Genomic DNA, 13,769 nt, shown 5'->3' with positions numbered 1-13,769 from the left:
CGATCCAAAAATCTGCAAGTAATAAATGCTGGAGAGGGTGTGGAGAAAAGGGAACCCTCCTACACTGTTGGTGGGAATGCAAACTAGTACAGCCACTATGGAGAACAGTGTGGAGATTCCTTAAAAAATTGCAAATAGAACTACCTTATGACCCAGCAATCCCACTGATGGGTATACACACCGAGGAAACCAGAATTGAAAGAGACACATGTACCCCAATGTTCATCGCAGCACTGTTTATAATAGCCAGGACATGGAAACAACCTAGATGTCCATCAACAGATGAATGGATAAGAAAGCTGTGGTACATGTACACAATGGAGTATTACTCAGCCGTTAAAAAGAATTCATTTGAATCAGTTCTGATGAGATGGATGAAACTGGAGCCGATTATACAGAGTGAAGTAAGCCAGAAAGAAAAACACCAATACAGTATACTAACACATATATATGGAATTTAGAAAGATGGCAATGATGACCCTGTATGCAAGACAGGAAAAAAGACACAGCTGTGTATAACGGACTTTTGGACTCAGAGAGAGAGGGAGAGGGCGGGATGATTTGGGAGAATGGCATTCTATCATGTATACTATCATGTAAGAATTGAACCGCCAGTCTATGTCTGACGCAGGATACAGCATGCTTGGGGCTGGTGCATGGGGATCACCCACAGAGATGTTATGGGGAGGGAGGTGGGAGGGGGTTTCATGTTTGGGAACACATGTAAGAATTAAAGATTTTAAAATTAAAAAAAAAATAAAAAATAAAATTAAAAAAAAAAAAAAAAGAAAACAAGGTGCCAGTCCTCATTTTGCTGTTTTCCTCTTATGTTACTTAGGAAACTATAAATTATCATCTGGGCTTCGATTTATTTTGCTTTTTTGAACCTCTGGAAAATAACTTTTTACAGAAGGGTATAATTTAGAGATGGGATGATGTTTACAAAATGCTTTCAGTTCCCTGAGTTCTCTGCCTTCTCAGTTCCTCATATCCATGCACAGTCATACTTCCAAAATGTTTTGAAGTCCTCCAGTGAATCCTCCTTCTTTGTGATCCTTCTGCTTTATTCAGGCAAAATAATTAATCATCTCAGTATTCTGATTTTTTAAATGTTCTTTTTTAAAATTATATTCAACTTTTTCGACTGCTACCTGAAACTTCAATCAGGATGCACTTTACTCTGGAAGGGGTGATCAGTACTGCTCCTTATTCCCATGTCAAAAGACCAACTGAAGAGTACTCAAGTTTAAAAGCACAAGTACCAAAACATGTACACAAAATTCCTCATCAGTGAGTGCAAGCTCTCATACTAATGAGTGCAACCTCTTACACTAATGGGACCAAATATATAAGGTCTACGAAAAAACCCAAACGAACTTTTCAGCTAACCCAGTATCTCACATGGCATGTTAAGATATTTGATGCAAATATTAAAAAACATTTTCAATAACAGAAAGTATGTACCCCCCCCACCCTTTCAGAGTCTGTCTATACAAGCATAAAAATGCTTGTGCTTGTTTTATACACCTGCTACGTACTACAGTGTACTAAAGAATGTTTTCCACTTTAATATGTCCAGAAGATTGTTGTACTTTAAAGTAGATCTACTTTATTTTTAAAGACTGAATATTTCCTTATATAGGTAGATAATATTTTCAACCAGTCACCTACTGATAAACATTGAGGTTGTTTCCGGTCATTTATCACTTTAAACAATGCTGCAGTAAGCCTCCTCATATTATAAAAGATAAATTCTTAGAAGTAAAATTGCCCTGCTAAAGGGCATATACATTTTTAATGTTTACATAAGGTCTATTTTTTCCCCCAAAATAAGTTGGATTCTTTTAAAACTCATTAACAATGTATGAGAGTAGCTGTATACATTTTTGGTCTTAGAGGACAAGAATTCAGCTAGTTTCTCTTGTATAGCTCCCAACAGGACATCATAACTATATGACAACTTAGAGCTTTCTGATTAGAACATAAATGTGATTTAAAAGTCATAGCATTACCCTGAGGTCTTTTCTTTTAAAATAAATACCCAGCAGTCAGGTTTGTTTATCCCAGTCCTTTTACTCATATTTGAAGGTCAATCAATTTATAGAGGAAGACAGAATGGCTTGACAAGTAAATAACTGAGCCTTAAGGGAAAACTCTGACCACAAATCCCTTATAATTAGTCATTTGATCTACTTATAGTAAATTTCAAAAGCACTGTGTACTTCCTCTTTAAGACCCTAAAGAACAGACTGGTCCCCATTGTGACATCTACATTTATTCTCATAAACCATTTGTTACCATCTCAACACAGTTACACCCATCATTACCCTCAATTTTAACTATTTACTGTTCAATCCAACTATCAACAAAATTGATATTTTCTAAATTGGGTTGGAGAATCTTAAGGCTGAAGGAAATGGGGAGGAGGTTTTTACAGAGAATTCAAAACAGGGGTACTAGGAAGGACTGAAAAGTAAAAGTGTTAGTCACTCAGTGGTGTCTGACTCTGTGACTCTTTGCAACTCTTTGTAGCCCTCCAGGCTCCTATGTCCATAGGATTTCCCAGGCAAGAACTGAACTGGATAGCCATTCCCTTCTCCAGGGTATCTTCCCCTATCCAAGTACCAAATCACGGTCTCCTGCATTGCAGGCAGCTTCTTTACCATTGGAGCCACTGGGGAAACTCCACTAGGAAGGGTTAGAAGAATATATATCTGTATATAATTTAGACAGTGAAAAACACGTCAATATATTCAAAATTAGAAACAAAATTACATCAACTTATTTGTGTCAATAACTCCATATCTTCAAAGTTAAGTGACTTACTCTGATCACCTAGCTAATTAAATGGCAGAAGTGGGATTCAACAAAAAGACAACTCATAGATTGGGAGAAAATATTTGCAAATGAAGTGACCAACAACAGATTAGTCTCCAAAACCTGCAAGCAGCTAATGAGGCTTAACATCATCCAAACAAACAACCTAATCAAAAAATGGGCATAAGACCTAAACAAACATTTCTCCATAAAGGACATACAAATGGCCAAGAGGCACATGAAAGATGCTCAACACTGCTAATTATTAAAGAAATGCAAATCAAAACTACAATGAAATATCATCTTACACCAGTGAAAACAACTATCATCATAAAATCCATAAATAATAAATGCTGGAGAGGGTGTGGAGAGAAGGGAACCCTCCTACACTGTTTGGAACATAAACTGGTACAGCCACTAGGAAGAAGAGTATGGAGGCTCCTTAAAAAACTAATAATAGAGCTATCATATGACCCTGCAATCCCATTCTTGGAGAAAAACATGGTCCGAAAGGATAAATGCATGGATGTTCACTTCACTGCGGCACTACGTACAATAGCCAAGACATGCAAGCAACTTAATGCCCATCAACAGAGAAATGGATAAAGAAAATGTGGTGCATATATACAATAGAATATTACTTGGCCACTAAAAAGAATGAAACAAAGCCATCTGCAGTAACGGGAGTGGACCTAGAGATTGTCATACTGAGTAAAGTCAGACAGAGGAGAAATAGCATATGACATCCTTTTAAATGCAGAATCTAAAAAGAAATGATACAAATGAATTTATTTACAAAACAGACTTAAAGAATGAACTTATGGTTGTCAGGAGGAAGGCTGGGAGTAAGGGATAGTTAAAGTTTGGGACTGACATGTATATAAGGCTATATTCAAAACAGATGATCAACAAGGACCTATTGTATAGAACAAAGAACTCTGCTCAATGTTATGTGGCAGACTGGATGCCAGAGGAGTATGGGGGAGAACGGATACATGTGTATGTATAACTGAGTTCCTTTGCTGTCAACCTGCAACTACCGCAACTTGTTAATCACCTGTAACTCCAATACAAAATAAAAAGTTAAAAGAAACCAACAGTCCATTATCTTCAAGTCATTTTACATTACCAAGCCTCAGTTTGTAATAATGATACCTACCTTACTATTGAACCCTGTAGTAAGAATTCCATTGGTATTAGCTCTCTTTGATCCACAATTGGTACCAACCTGTCATTCACATCAGTAGCTCCTTCTATAGGTTTAAGTCCAACACTAGAGATCAGGGACTTGATAAACACTTTTCAGTCCACTTCAGACTGGAAACTCCTGGATTACAATAGTAATGATGATGATTAATATTAACTAACATTTACTGCAGACCTTGTACTCTTTAAGTATTTTACATACAATATCTCATTTAATCTTTGTAACTCTATGATGTCTATCAGTTCAGTTCAGTTCAGTTGCTCAGTCGTGTCCAACTCTTTGCAACCCCATAGAATGAAGCATGCCAGGCCTCCCTGTCCATCACCAACTCCTGGAGCTTGCTCCAACTCATGCCTATCGAGTTGGTGATGCCATCCAACCATCTCAACCTCTGTTGTCCCTTTTTCCTCATGCCTTCAATCTTTCCCAGCATCAAGGTCTTTCTTAATGAGTCAGTTCTTCACATCAGGTGGCCAAAGTATTGGAGCTTCAGCATTAGACCTTCCAATGAACATTCAGGACTGATTTCCTTTAGGATGGACTGGTTTGATATCCTTGCAGTTCAAGGGACTCTAAGGGCCGTCTCCAACACCATAGTTCAAAAGCATCAATTCTTCGGCACTCAGCTTTCTTTTTCCAACTCTCACATCCATACATGACTATTGAAAAAACCACAGCTTTGGACAGACCTTTGTCAGTAAAGTAATGTCTCTGCTTTTGAATATGCTGTCTAGGTTAGTCACAGCTTTTCTTCCAAGGAGCAAGTGTCTTGTAATTTCATGGCTGCAGTCACCATCTGCAGAGATTTTGGAGTCCAAGAAAATAAAGTTTCCACTGTTTCCCCATCTATTTGCCATGAAGTGATGAGACTGGATGCCATGATCTTCGTTTTATGAATGCTGAGTTTTAAACCAGCTTTTTCACTCTCCTCTTTCACTTTCATCAAGAGGCTCTTCAGTTCCTCTTCACTTTCTGCCATAAGGGTGCTATCATTTGCATATCTGAGGTTACTGATATTTTTCCTGGCAATCTTGATTCCAGCTTGTGCTTCATCCAGCCCAGCATTTTGTATGATGTACTCTGCATGTAAGTTAAATAAGCAGGGAGACAATATACAGCCTTGACGTACTCCTTTTCTTATTTGGAACCAGTCTGTTGTTCCATGTATGGTTCTAACTGCTGTTTCTTGACCTGCATACAGATGTCTCAGGGGGTAGGTATGCTATACTTTATTTTATGAGTAACAAAACTGAGGCTTAAAGTACTTAATTTGCTCAAGCTTTTAAAATTGGTAAAGTAAGGAACCAAAATTTAAGCCTAGGATTTAGATAGTCAAAGTCCATTCTTTTATCCACTACCCAATACGACATGATACTTATCTTTATCTCCTACAGCTGTGATGGTTGTAAAATTTTGTGAACATACTAAATCCACTGAACACTTTAAAAGATGAATTTTATACTGTGTTAATTTTAGCATAATTTTTTGATGTTTAAAGAAAAATCTTTAGTATTAAAAAACTAAGTAGCCTCAGAATAATGTTCCTCACCACCTCAATGTCAGTTTCTTCCATTTATTTCACTCTTGCATTCCTTCATCCAACTAGAATATTCTGACCACCCACCTACTATATTCTAAGTAGCACTGTGCTAACCCTGGGACACAGCACTGAACAAGAGAATCTCTATTCTCATGGTAGGGAGAGGAGGCACACACACACACACAAAAACTAACGATACAGTACTGGTTGGTGCTAAGTGCTACGGTGAAAATAAGAGAATGAAGTGACAAATAATGCGATATGACAAGGCACTTTACTAGATTAGGTGGTTAGAGCAGGCCTCCATGAGGCCAGAAAGACACGAAGAAGGGATCAGCCATGTGACAGATAGCAAAGAGGGAAGAGCATTCCAGGCTTACAGGACAAACTAGGTGTTTGCACAAAGGTGACTTTTTCAGAAGTTCAGTTCAGTTCAGTTCAGTCGCTCAGTCGTGTCCGACTCTTTGCGACCCCATGAATCACAGCACGCCAGCCTCCCTGTCCATCGAGTCCGTGATGTCATCCAGCCATCTCATTCTCTGTCGTCCCCTTCTCCTCCTGCTCCCAATCCCTCCCAGCATCAGAGTTTTTTCCAATGAGTCAACTCTTTGCATGAGGTGGCCAAAGGACTGGAGCTTCAGCTTTAGCATCATTCCTTCCAAAGAAATCTCAGGGTTGATCTCCTTCAGAATGGACTGGTTGGATCTCCTTGCAGTCCAAGGGACTCTCAAGAGTCTTCTCCAGCACCACAGTTCAAAAGCATCAATTTTTCGGCGCTCAGCCTTCCTCACAGTCCAACTCTCACATCCATACATGACCACAGGAAAAACCATAGCCTTGGCTAGATGGACCTTAGTCAGCAAAGTAATGTCTCTGCTTTTGAATATGCTATCTAGGTTGGTCATAACTTTTCTTCCAAGGAGTAAGCATCTTTTAATTTCATGGCTGCAGTCACCATCTGCAGTGATTTTGGAGCCCAAAAAAATAAAGTCTGACACCATTTCCACTGTTTCCCCATCTATTTCCCATGAAGTGATGGGACCAGATGCCATGATCTTAGTTTTCTGAATGTTGAGCTTTAGGCCAACTTTTTCGCTCTCCTCTTTCACTTTCATCAAGAGGCTTTTTAGCTCCTCTTCACTTTCTGCCATAAGGGTGGTGTCATCTGCATATCTGAGGTTATTGATATTTCTCCCAGCAATCTTGATCCAAGCTTGTGTTTCTTCCAACCCAGCGTTTCTCATGATGTACTCTGCATAGAAGTTAAATAAGCAGGGAGACAATATACAGCCTTGACGTACTCCTTTTCTTATTTGGAACCAGTCTGTTGTTCCATGTCCAGTTCTAACTGTTGCTTCCTGACCTGCATACAGATTTCTCAAGAGGCAGGTTAGGTGGTCTGGTATTTCCATCTTTTTCAGAATTTTCCACAGTTTATTGTGATCCACACAGTCAAAGGCTTTGGCATAGTCAATAAAGCAGAAATAGACGTTTTTCTGGAACTCTCTTGCTTTTTCCATGATCCAGCGGATGTTGGCAATTTGATCTCTGGTTCCTCTGCCTTTTCTAAAACCAGCTTGAACATCAGGGAGTTCGTGGTTCACATATTGCTGAAGCCTGGCTTGGAGAATTTTGAGCATTACTTTACTAGCATGTAGGGCATCATGAATGACAGTATATGAAATCAGAAAAAGCTTGTAGACCCACACTAGCTAAGATTTTAGAGTCCAAAGTATGGGATTTAAATTACTATTTTAAGTATAAATGGGAAGCTATAGCAGAATCTTTTTTTTTTTAAGGAAGTATAATAAGACTTAATTTAATGATCTAAAAAAGACTATTTAGTTTCCATGTAGAGAATGGACTGGCAGGAGGGTAAGAGTGAAAACAGAGAAACCAGTTAAGAAACTGGTATAAAGCAGAAAGATGGTCTGGTCTAATGGGGACAGAAAGATGAAGCCAGGTTCTAATATTTGTAGGAAGAAACAATAGGATTCACTTTGGATTTCAGAATTTGTCGAGTGGTAAAGACGAGACAATCAAAGAAGACTGCTAGGTTTTTAGGCTCAAGTAGGTAGGTAACAGGTCATTTATTAAGATAGGTTTGGGGAGATGGCCTTTGCCCGTATTAACTTAAGATACCTATTAAACACCCAAATGGTAAGTTAGTATGCAGTTGCACCTACACATCTCATGCTAAGATGAATGATCAGATGGAAGGTAACTAATATTCTTGACATCTTCACTGGTTAGCACACTGCCAAAAGATGCACTAGTATGTTATTAAAATGAGTATTTTAAAAGCTATCAGAAGTCCTATAGTAAAGAAGATTTATTAAAAAAAAATCATTTATGGTTTATCTCAAGGTTTCCCAAAGATCTTTAGTCATGGAAATTTTACTTCCACATTTAAAATCTTGCTCTTTAACATACATTCCCTGGAGGAGGGCACAGCAACCCACTCCATTATTCTGGCCTAGAGAATACCTTGGACAGAGGAGCCTGGCAGGCTACAACTTATAGGATTGCAAAGAATCAGACATAACTGCAGCAACTTAGCACGCACGCACACACCTTAAGAAGCATCACTATGAACAAAGCTAGTGGGGGTGACGGAATTCCAGTTGAGCTGTTTCAAATCCTAAAAGATCATGTTGTGAAAGTGCTGCACTCAATAAGCCAGCAAATTTGGAAAACTCAGCAGTGGCCACAGGACTGGAAAAGGTCAGTCTTCATTCTAATCCCTAAAAAAGGCAATGCCAAGGAATGCTCAAACTACCACACAACTGCACTCATCTCACATACTAGTAAAGTAATGCTCAAAATTCTCCAAGCCAGGCTTCAACAGTACGTGAGCCATGAACCTCCAGATGTTCAAGCTGGTTTCAGAAAAGGCAGAGGAACCAGAGATGAAATTGCCAACATCTGCTGGATCATCGAAAAAGCAAGAGAGTTCCAGAAAAACATCGATTTCTGCTTTATTGACTATGCCAAAGCCTTTGACTGTGTGAATCACAATAAACTGTGGAAAATTCTGAAAAAGATGGGAATACCAGACCACCTGACCTGTCTCTTGAGAAATCAGTATGCAGGTCAGGAAGCAACAGTTAGAAATGGACAAACTGGTTCCAAATAACAAAAGGAGTACGTCAAGGCTGTATATTGTCACCCTGCTTATTTAACTTATATGCAGAGTACATCATGAGAAACGCTGGGCTGGATGAAGCACAAGCTGGAATCAAGATTGCCGGGAGAAATATCAATAACCTCAGATGTGCAGATGTCACCACCCTTATGGCAAGAAGTGAAGAACTAAAAAGCCTCTTGATGAAAGTGAAAGAGGAGAGTGAAAAAGTTGGCTTAAAGCTCAACATTCAGAAAACTAAGTTCATGGCATCCGGTCCTGTCACTTCATGGCAAATAGATGGGGAAACAGTGGCAGATTTTATTTTTTGGGCTCCAAAATCACTGCAAATGGTGACTGCAGCTATGAAATTAAAAGACACTTACTCCTTGGCAGGAAACTTAAGACTAACCTAGACAGTATATTAAAAAGCAGAGACATTACTTTGCCCACAAAGGTCCATCTAGTCGAAGCTATGGTATTTCCATTAGTCATGTGTGGATGTGAGAGTTGGAGTATAAAGAAAGCTGAGTGCCAAAGAAAGATGCTTTTGAACTGTGGTGCTGGAGAAGACTCTTAAGAGTCCTTTGGACTGCAAGGAGATCCAACCAGAGATCAGTTCTGAGTGTTCATTGAAGGACTGATGTTGAAGCTGAAACTCCAATACTTTGGCTACCTAATGCGAAGAGCCGACTCACTGGAAAAGACTCTGATGCTGGGAAAGACTGAAGGCAGGAGGAGAAGGAGACAACAGAGGATGAGATCGTTGGATGGTATCACCAACTCAATGGACATGAGTTTGGGTAAACTCCGGGAGCTGGTGAGGGACAGGGAGGCCTGGCATGCTGCAGTTCATGGGGTTGCAAAGAGTTGAACACGATTGTGCAACTGAGCTGAACTGACACACTATTATATTAAACGGCTAACTAGGTTACTTCTCAGTTTTCAGCATATCCGTAACACTTCAATTTTATAAAGTATAACTCCATGATCTCATACAAGAACAGGTAGAGGGTTGGTCAAGTCACTATTTATTTATATCCCATAAACTTTTATAATCTAATCCTTAGAAAATAAAAAGCACTTCACTACCAAAGGCCAGTTAGTTTCTACAACTGTGAAGTTACTGAGGTGTAATCTCCGCTGTAGATGAAGACACTAAAGTTTAATCACTCATCTCCAATCACCCTCTGAGCTCTGAGTTTTATAAAGACTGCAGTTTCCTTTGCCCAGCACTAAATCCATTGCAATCAGTAAACAGGTACTAAAATCACAGGAGATTTTAGGAAATGACTATTGTCAAATGTCTAGATGATTTCTATGCAAGAGCAGTAACAGAATCCCCTACAATGTGTTGGACTTCAAGAAGGAAGAAAACAAAACCTGCAGATACAGAGTTCAGAATGAGCATCAAATTGCAACACAGCAGGCAGTAATTCCAAATATACTGACATTTCATCCAAGAAACACCTAGGGAGCCTGAACATCACTTCTTTTATAAAAAAACCTTTCCTAACCTTCCATGAAAATCTCTCCATCCTCTTGGTGTCTCACTGCAGCTTAAAGCACCTATAACATATTTATGTGTTTGTTCTCCTTCAAATAGCTCTTTAAAATGAGAGGTTGTGTCCTCTTCATTTTTGTAATGTGATATCTGGCATACAGAAGATCAAAGGGCAAAGGATTTGAAGTAAACACCCAGTTTCAGATCCTGTCTTTGTAACTTTGATAACTTTGTGATCTCAGATAAATCATATAACTTCTCTAAGCTTACAACTAAAACACTGGGAATGATATTACCAATTTTGCTGAACCATTATGACAATTAAATGAATGTATTTAAAACAGCTTAGTTTTGAGGTGGCTGTCACACAGCAAATGGGCAGTATAGGAAATGACAGCTTAAAAATACTGAGTGACAATATGTATATGCATATACACATACGTACATACACACATATACATATAGATAGTCATCACCTTATTCAGTTTGCTATAACAAAATACTACAGACTAGGTGCTTATGAAAATTTCTTCTCAGAGTTTTGGTGGTCAGAAGTACCAAGATCAAGGTACTAGCATTGTCAGGCCCTCTTCCAGGTTTCTGATTGCCCACTTCCCCCTGCATCTTCATATGGCAAAAGGGGTTAGGGAGCTCTGTGGGATGTTTTTCATAAGAGCACTAACCCCAATAATGAGGGTGGAGACCTGATGACCTAATCACCTCTCAAAGGCTCAAAGGCCTCATCTCCTAAGGCCATCACACTGGGCATTAAGATTTCAACTCATGAATCTGGGCAGATGTATTCAGACCAAACCAATCTTTCTGTCACACTTCTACTAATCCAGTTTTTAAAACATGACCTCTGCATACTTACTCGTTTACATTTTTCTTTCTCTTTCTCACTAGACTGCGAGTTACTCAAGAATATGGATCATGTCTTGGTCATCCGTGAATCTCTAGAATCTAAAACAGGAACTGGGACATAATGGGCTTACTAATAGAAGTTTATTAACTTAAATAACAATACTGAAAGTAGAGAAAAGTCCTGTTATTACTGCAAGGAACAGCTGTCCCCAGTTTTAGAGAAAGGGACTGACCCATCATCTTTATTTGGTGCAACAAATCTAAAAGATTTTAACTGCAGCAATGTACTGGTGAGGTTTGCTCATCCTGACACCAAAATTTCATTTTCAATCTTAGGCCCTTTAGAGTCCTTCCCTACTTAAACCTTGGCTAAAAAAAAAAAAAATGGGTCAATCAATCAAAGCAAGACATCTCAGTCTAACAAGTCTACTCCTTGCATTGGGGAAGGGGAAAGGGAAGAAGGAGGTAGCTCTTATTTTTCATTTTATTTAGTTATTTTAAATAACTAATAGATTACAGCTACTTCCCATAGTTTAGTAATTTAGCTATATTCTAAAAACTAGTATGCAATTTCTTGTTGTAATAGCATTTTTTTTCCAAACCAAAGTAGAAAGGCACAATTTCCGCTGGCATCCAATTCAAAACCACAGTTCATTATAAAGGGTGCCACAAAAGATCAAGTCTGTAGTTTTGGCAGTAATGGAACAATCTTTACATCAGATACAGCTCTCAAGTTAATACCAGAGCAAAGATTCACCTATAATTCCTACAACCCATTGTCGGCCTGCAAATAAGCAGCAGTAACATAACAGGAATACATTTAATCAGTGACACAGAAGTTTTAATGGTTTACTACTGCTCAAATGCTCAGTTGTGTCCTACTCTTTGCGACCCTGGTGGACTCTACCTCCACCAGGCTCCTCTATCCATGAGATTCTCTAGGCAAGAATACTGGAGTGGGTTGCCATTCCCTTCTCTAGGGAATCTTCCTGATCCAAGGATGGAACCCACTCTCTTATCTCCTGCATTGACAAGCAGATTCTTCTCCACTAGTGCCACCTGGGAATGCTTTGACATTTAAATTCTTACAATAAAGCCAGCCTGACAAGGAAAAAAAAACCTCACAAAGTTAAAATCAGCTGGTGTCTACTCCTCATCTCATATACTTGTAAATGAACTTTCTTTTTCCATGGGATGTCTAGTCATCCCTAGAAAATTAATCCTGGGGTTCATTTTTCCTCAGGAAGCGTCGCTGATGTCCTAAACCACATTAAAGATGACTTCTCTCTGTTCACACAGAACACTAAAACGTCTCTACAATGCACCATAAGCTTCTCAAAGGCAAGGAGTTCTTCAAGTCATCTGCTTCTCCAGAGCCTAGGAGAAGGCCTAGGTCAGAATAGCTCCTCAATAGAAGTCTGTTGAGCTATACCAATAAAGGACATCAGGTCAAGAATGGTAACATAAAAGTAAACATTCTGACAGCATTTGCTAAATTTATATTCCCAGCTTATACAAATAGGCTCAGTCATAACAGTTATATAAGCACAGTATGTATATGGAATTATCTCCTGTGATCTTAAAATTTTATATGATTTTTTCTTACATTTCACCATTAGTTCTTAATCTGTTTTAAGCCTCTGGTAATCTGAAAGGCACTATGAACCTTCTCTCTAGAGATATATTTTGCATAAAGGAATTCAGGAACACGTAAAACCTGTTCATAAACCTGGAAAAAGAACTCCTGCCCTAGTCTGTCTCCTTTCTCTCAGGCTATCTATTGTGAGAACATTCATTCTCTCCTAAAATCTAAGAGCGCCACATTTATTTTCTAATCCTTTAGAGATATGCTTTTGCATAAAGCCACACTGACGTTCAGGATGGTAAGTATAGGTCTTTTATTGAATAAAAAAAATCTACAGTTTATAGTCTATGGTTTATCCTTTGTCTATAAAATATAACTCTAACAGAAAGCTCTCATCATATTTGTATACTGAAGTTCAAAACTATGGCATTTATAAGAAAGTCAATGCATTAAACTAATATTCTTAAGAAAATAAAAAGCCCACATTTTGGGGGGCTCCAAAATCACTGCAGATGGTGACTGCAGCCATGAAATTTAAAAGATACTTACTCCTTGGAAGGAAAGTTTTGACCAACCTAGAGAGCATATTAAAAAGCAGAGACATTACTTTGTCAACAAAGGTCCATCTAGTCAAAGCTATGGTTTTTCCAGTAGTCATGTATGATGTGACAGTTGGGCTATAAAGAAAGCTGAGCACTGAAGAACTGATGCTTTTGGACTGTGGTGTTGGAGAAGACTCTTGAGAGTCCCTTGGACTGCAAGGAGATCCAACCAGTCCATTCTAAAGGAGATCAGTCCTGGGTATTCTTTGGAAGGACTGATGTTGAAGCTGAAGCTCCAGTATTTTAGCCACCTGATCAGACGAGCTGACTCATTTGAAAAGGCCCTGATGTTGGGAAAGATTGAAGGCAGGAGGAAAAGGGGATGACAGAGGATGAGATGGTTAGATGGCATCACCAACTCAATGGACGTGAGTTTCGGTAAATTCTGGGAGTTGTCGATAGACAGGGAGGCCTGGAGTGCTGAGGTTCACGGAGTCGCAAAGAGTCAGACACAACTAAGCAACTGAACTGAACTGATGCCTATAAAACTGATCAAGTGTAATGGGAAATGGGAAAAACCTTTGTT

At 38.9% G+C, this 13,769-nt stretch overlaps 1 protein-coding gene across 2 annotated transcripts in view; it reads right to left on the bottom strand.

Annotated features, from left to right (window-relative positions):
* Positions 1–13,769, bottom strand: part of MOB1B (MOB kinase activator 1B) — a 55,900-nt gene that overhangs the window by 21,611 nt on the left and 20,520 nt on the right. The window contains exon 1 of one of the 2 annotated variants that reach the window (XM_068975325.1): positions 3,372–3,385. The exons of the other annotated variant lie outside the window; for it this stretch is intronic. Coding sequence (XP_068831426.1) covers positions 3,372–3,385 — 14 coding nt within the window. Of the gene's footprint in view, positions 1–3,371; positions 3,386–13,769 lie in introns of those variants that run through there. 2 annotated transcript variants of the gene reach the window in all.

The sequence above is a fragment of the Capricornis sumatraensis genome, chromosome 7 (genome assembly GCF_032405125.1).
Source record: "Capricornis sumatraensis isolate serow.1 chromosome 7, serow.2, whole genome shotgun sequence".
Classification (NCBI taxonomy): domain Eukaryota; kingdom Metazoa; phylum Chordata; class Mammalia; order Artiodactyla; family Bovidae; genus Capricornis; species Capricornis sumatraensis.
The sequence above is the reverse complement of the archived record's forward strand: the minus strand, read 5'-3'. Positions and strand labels throughout refer to the sequence as shown.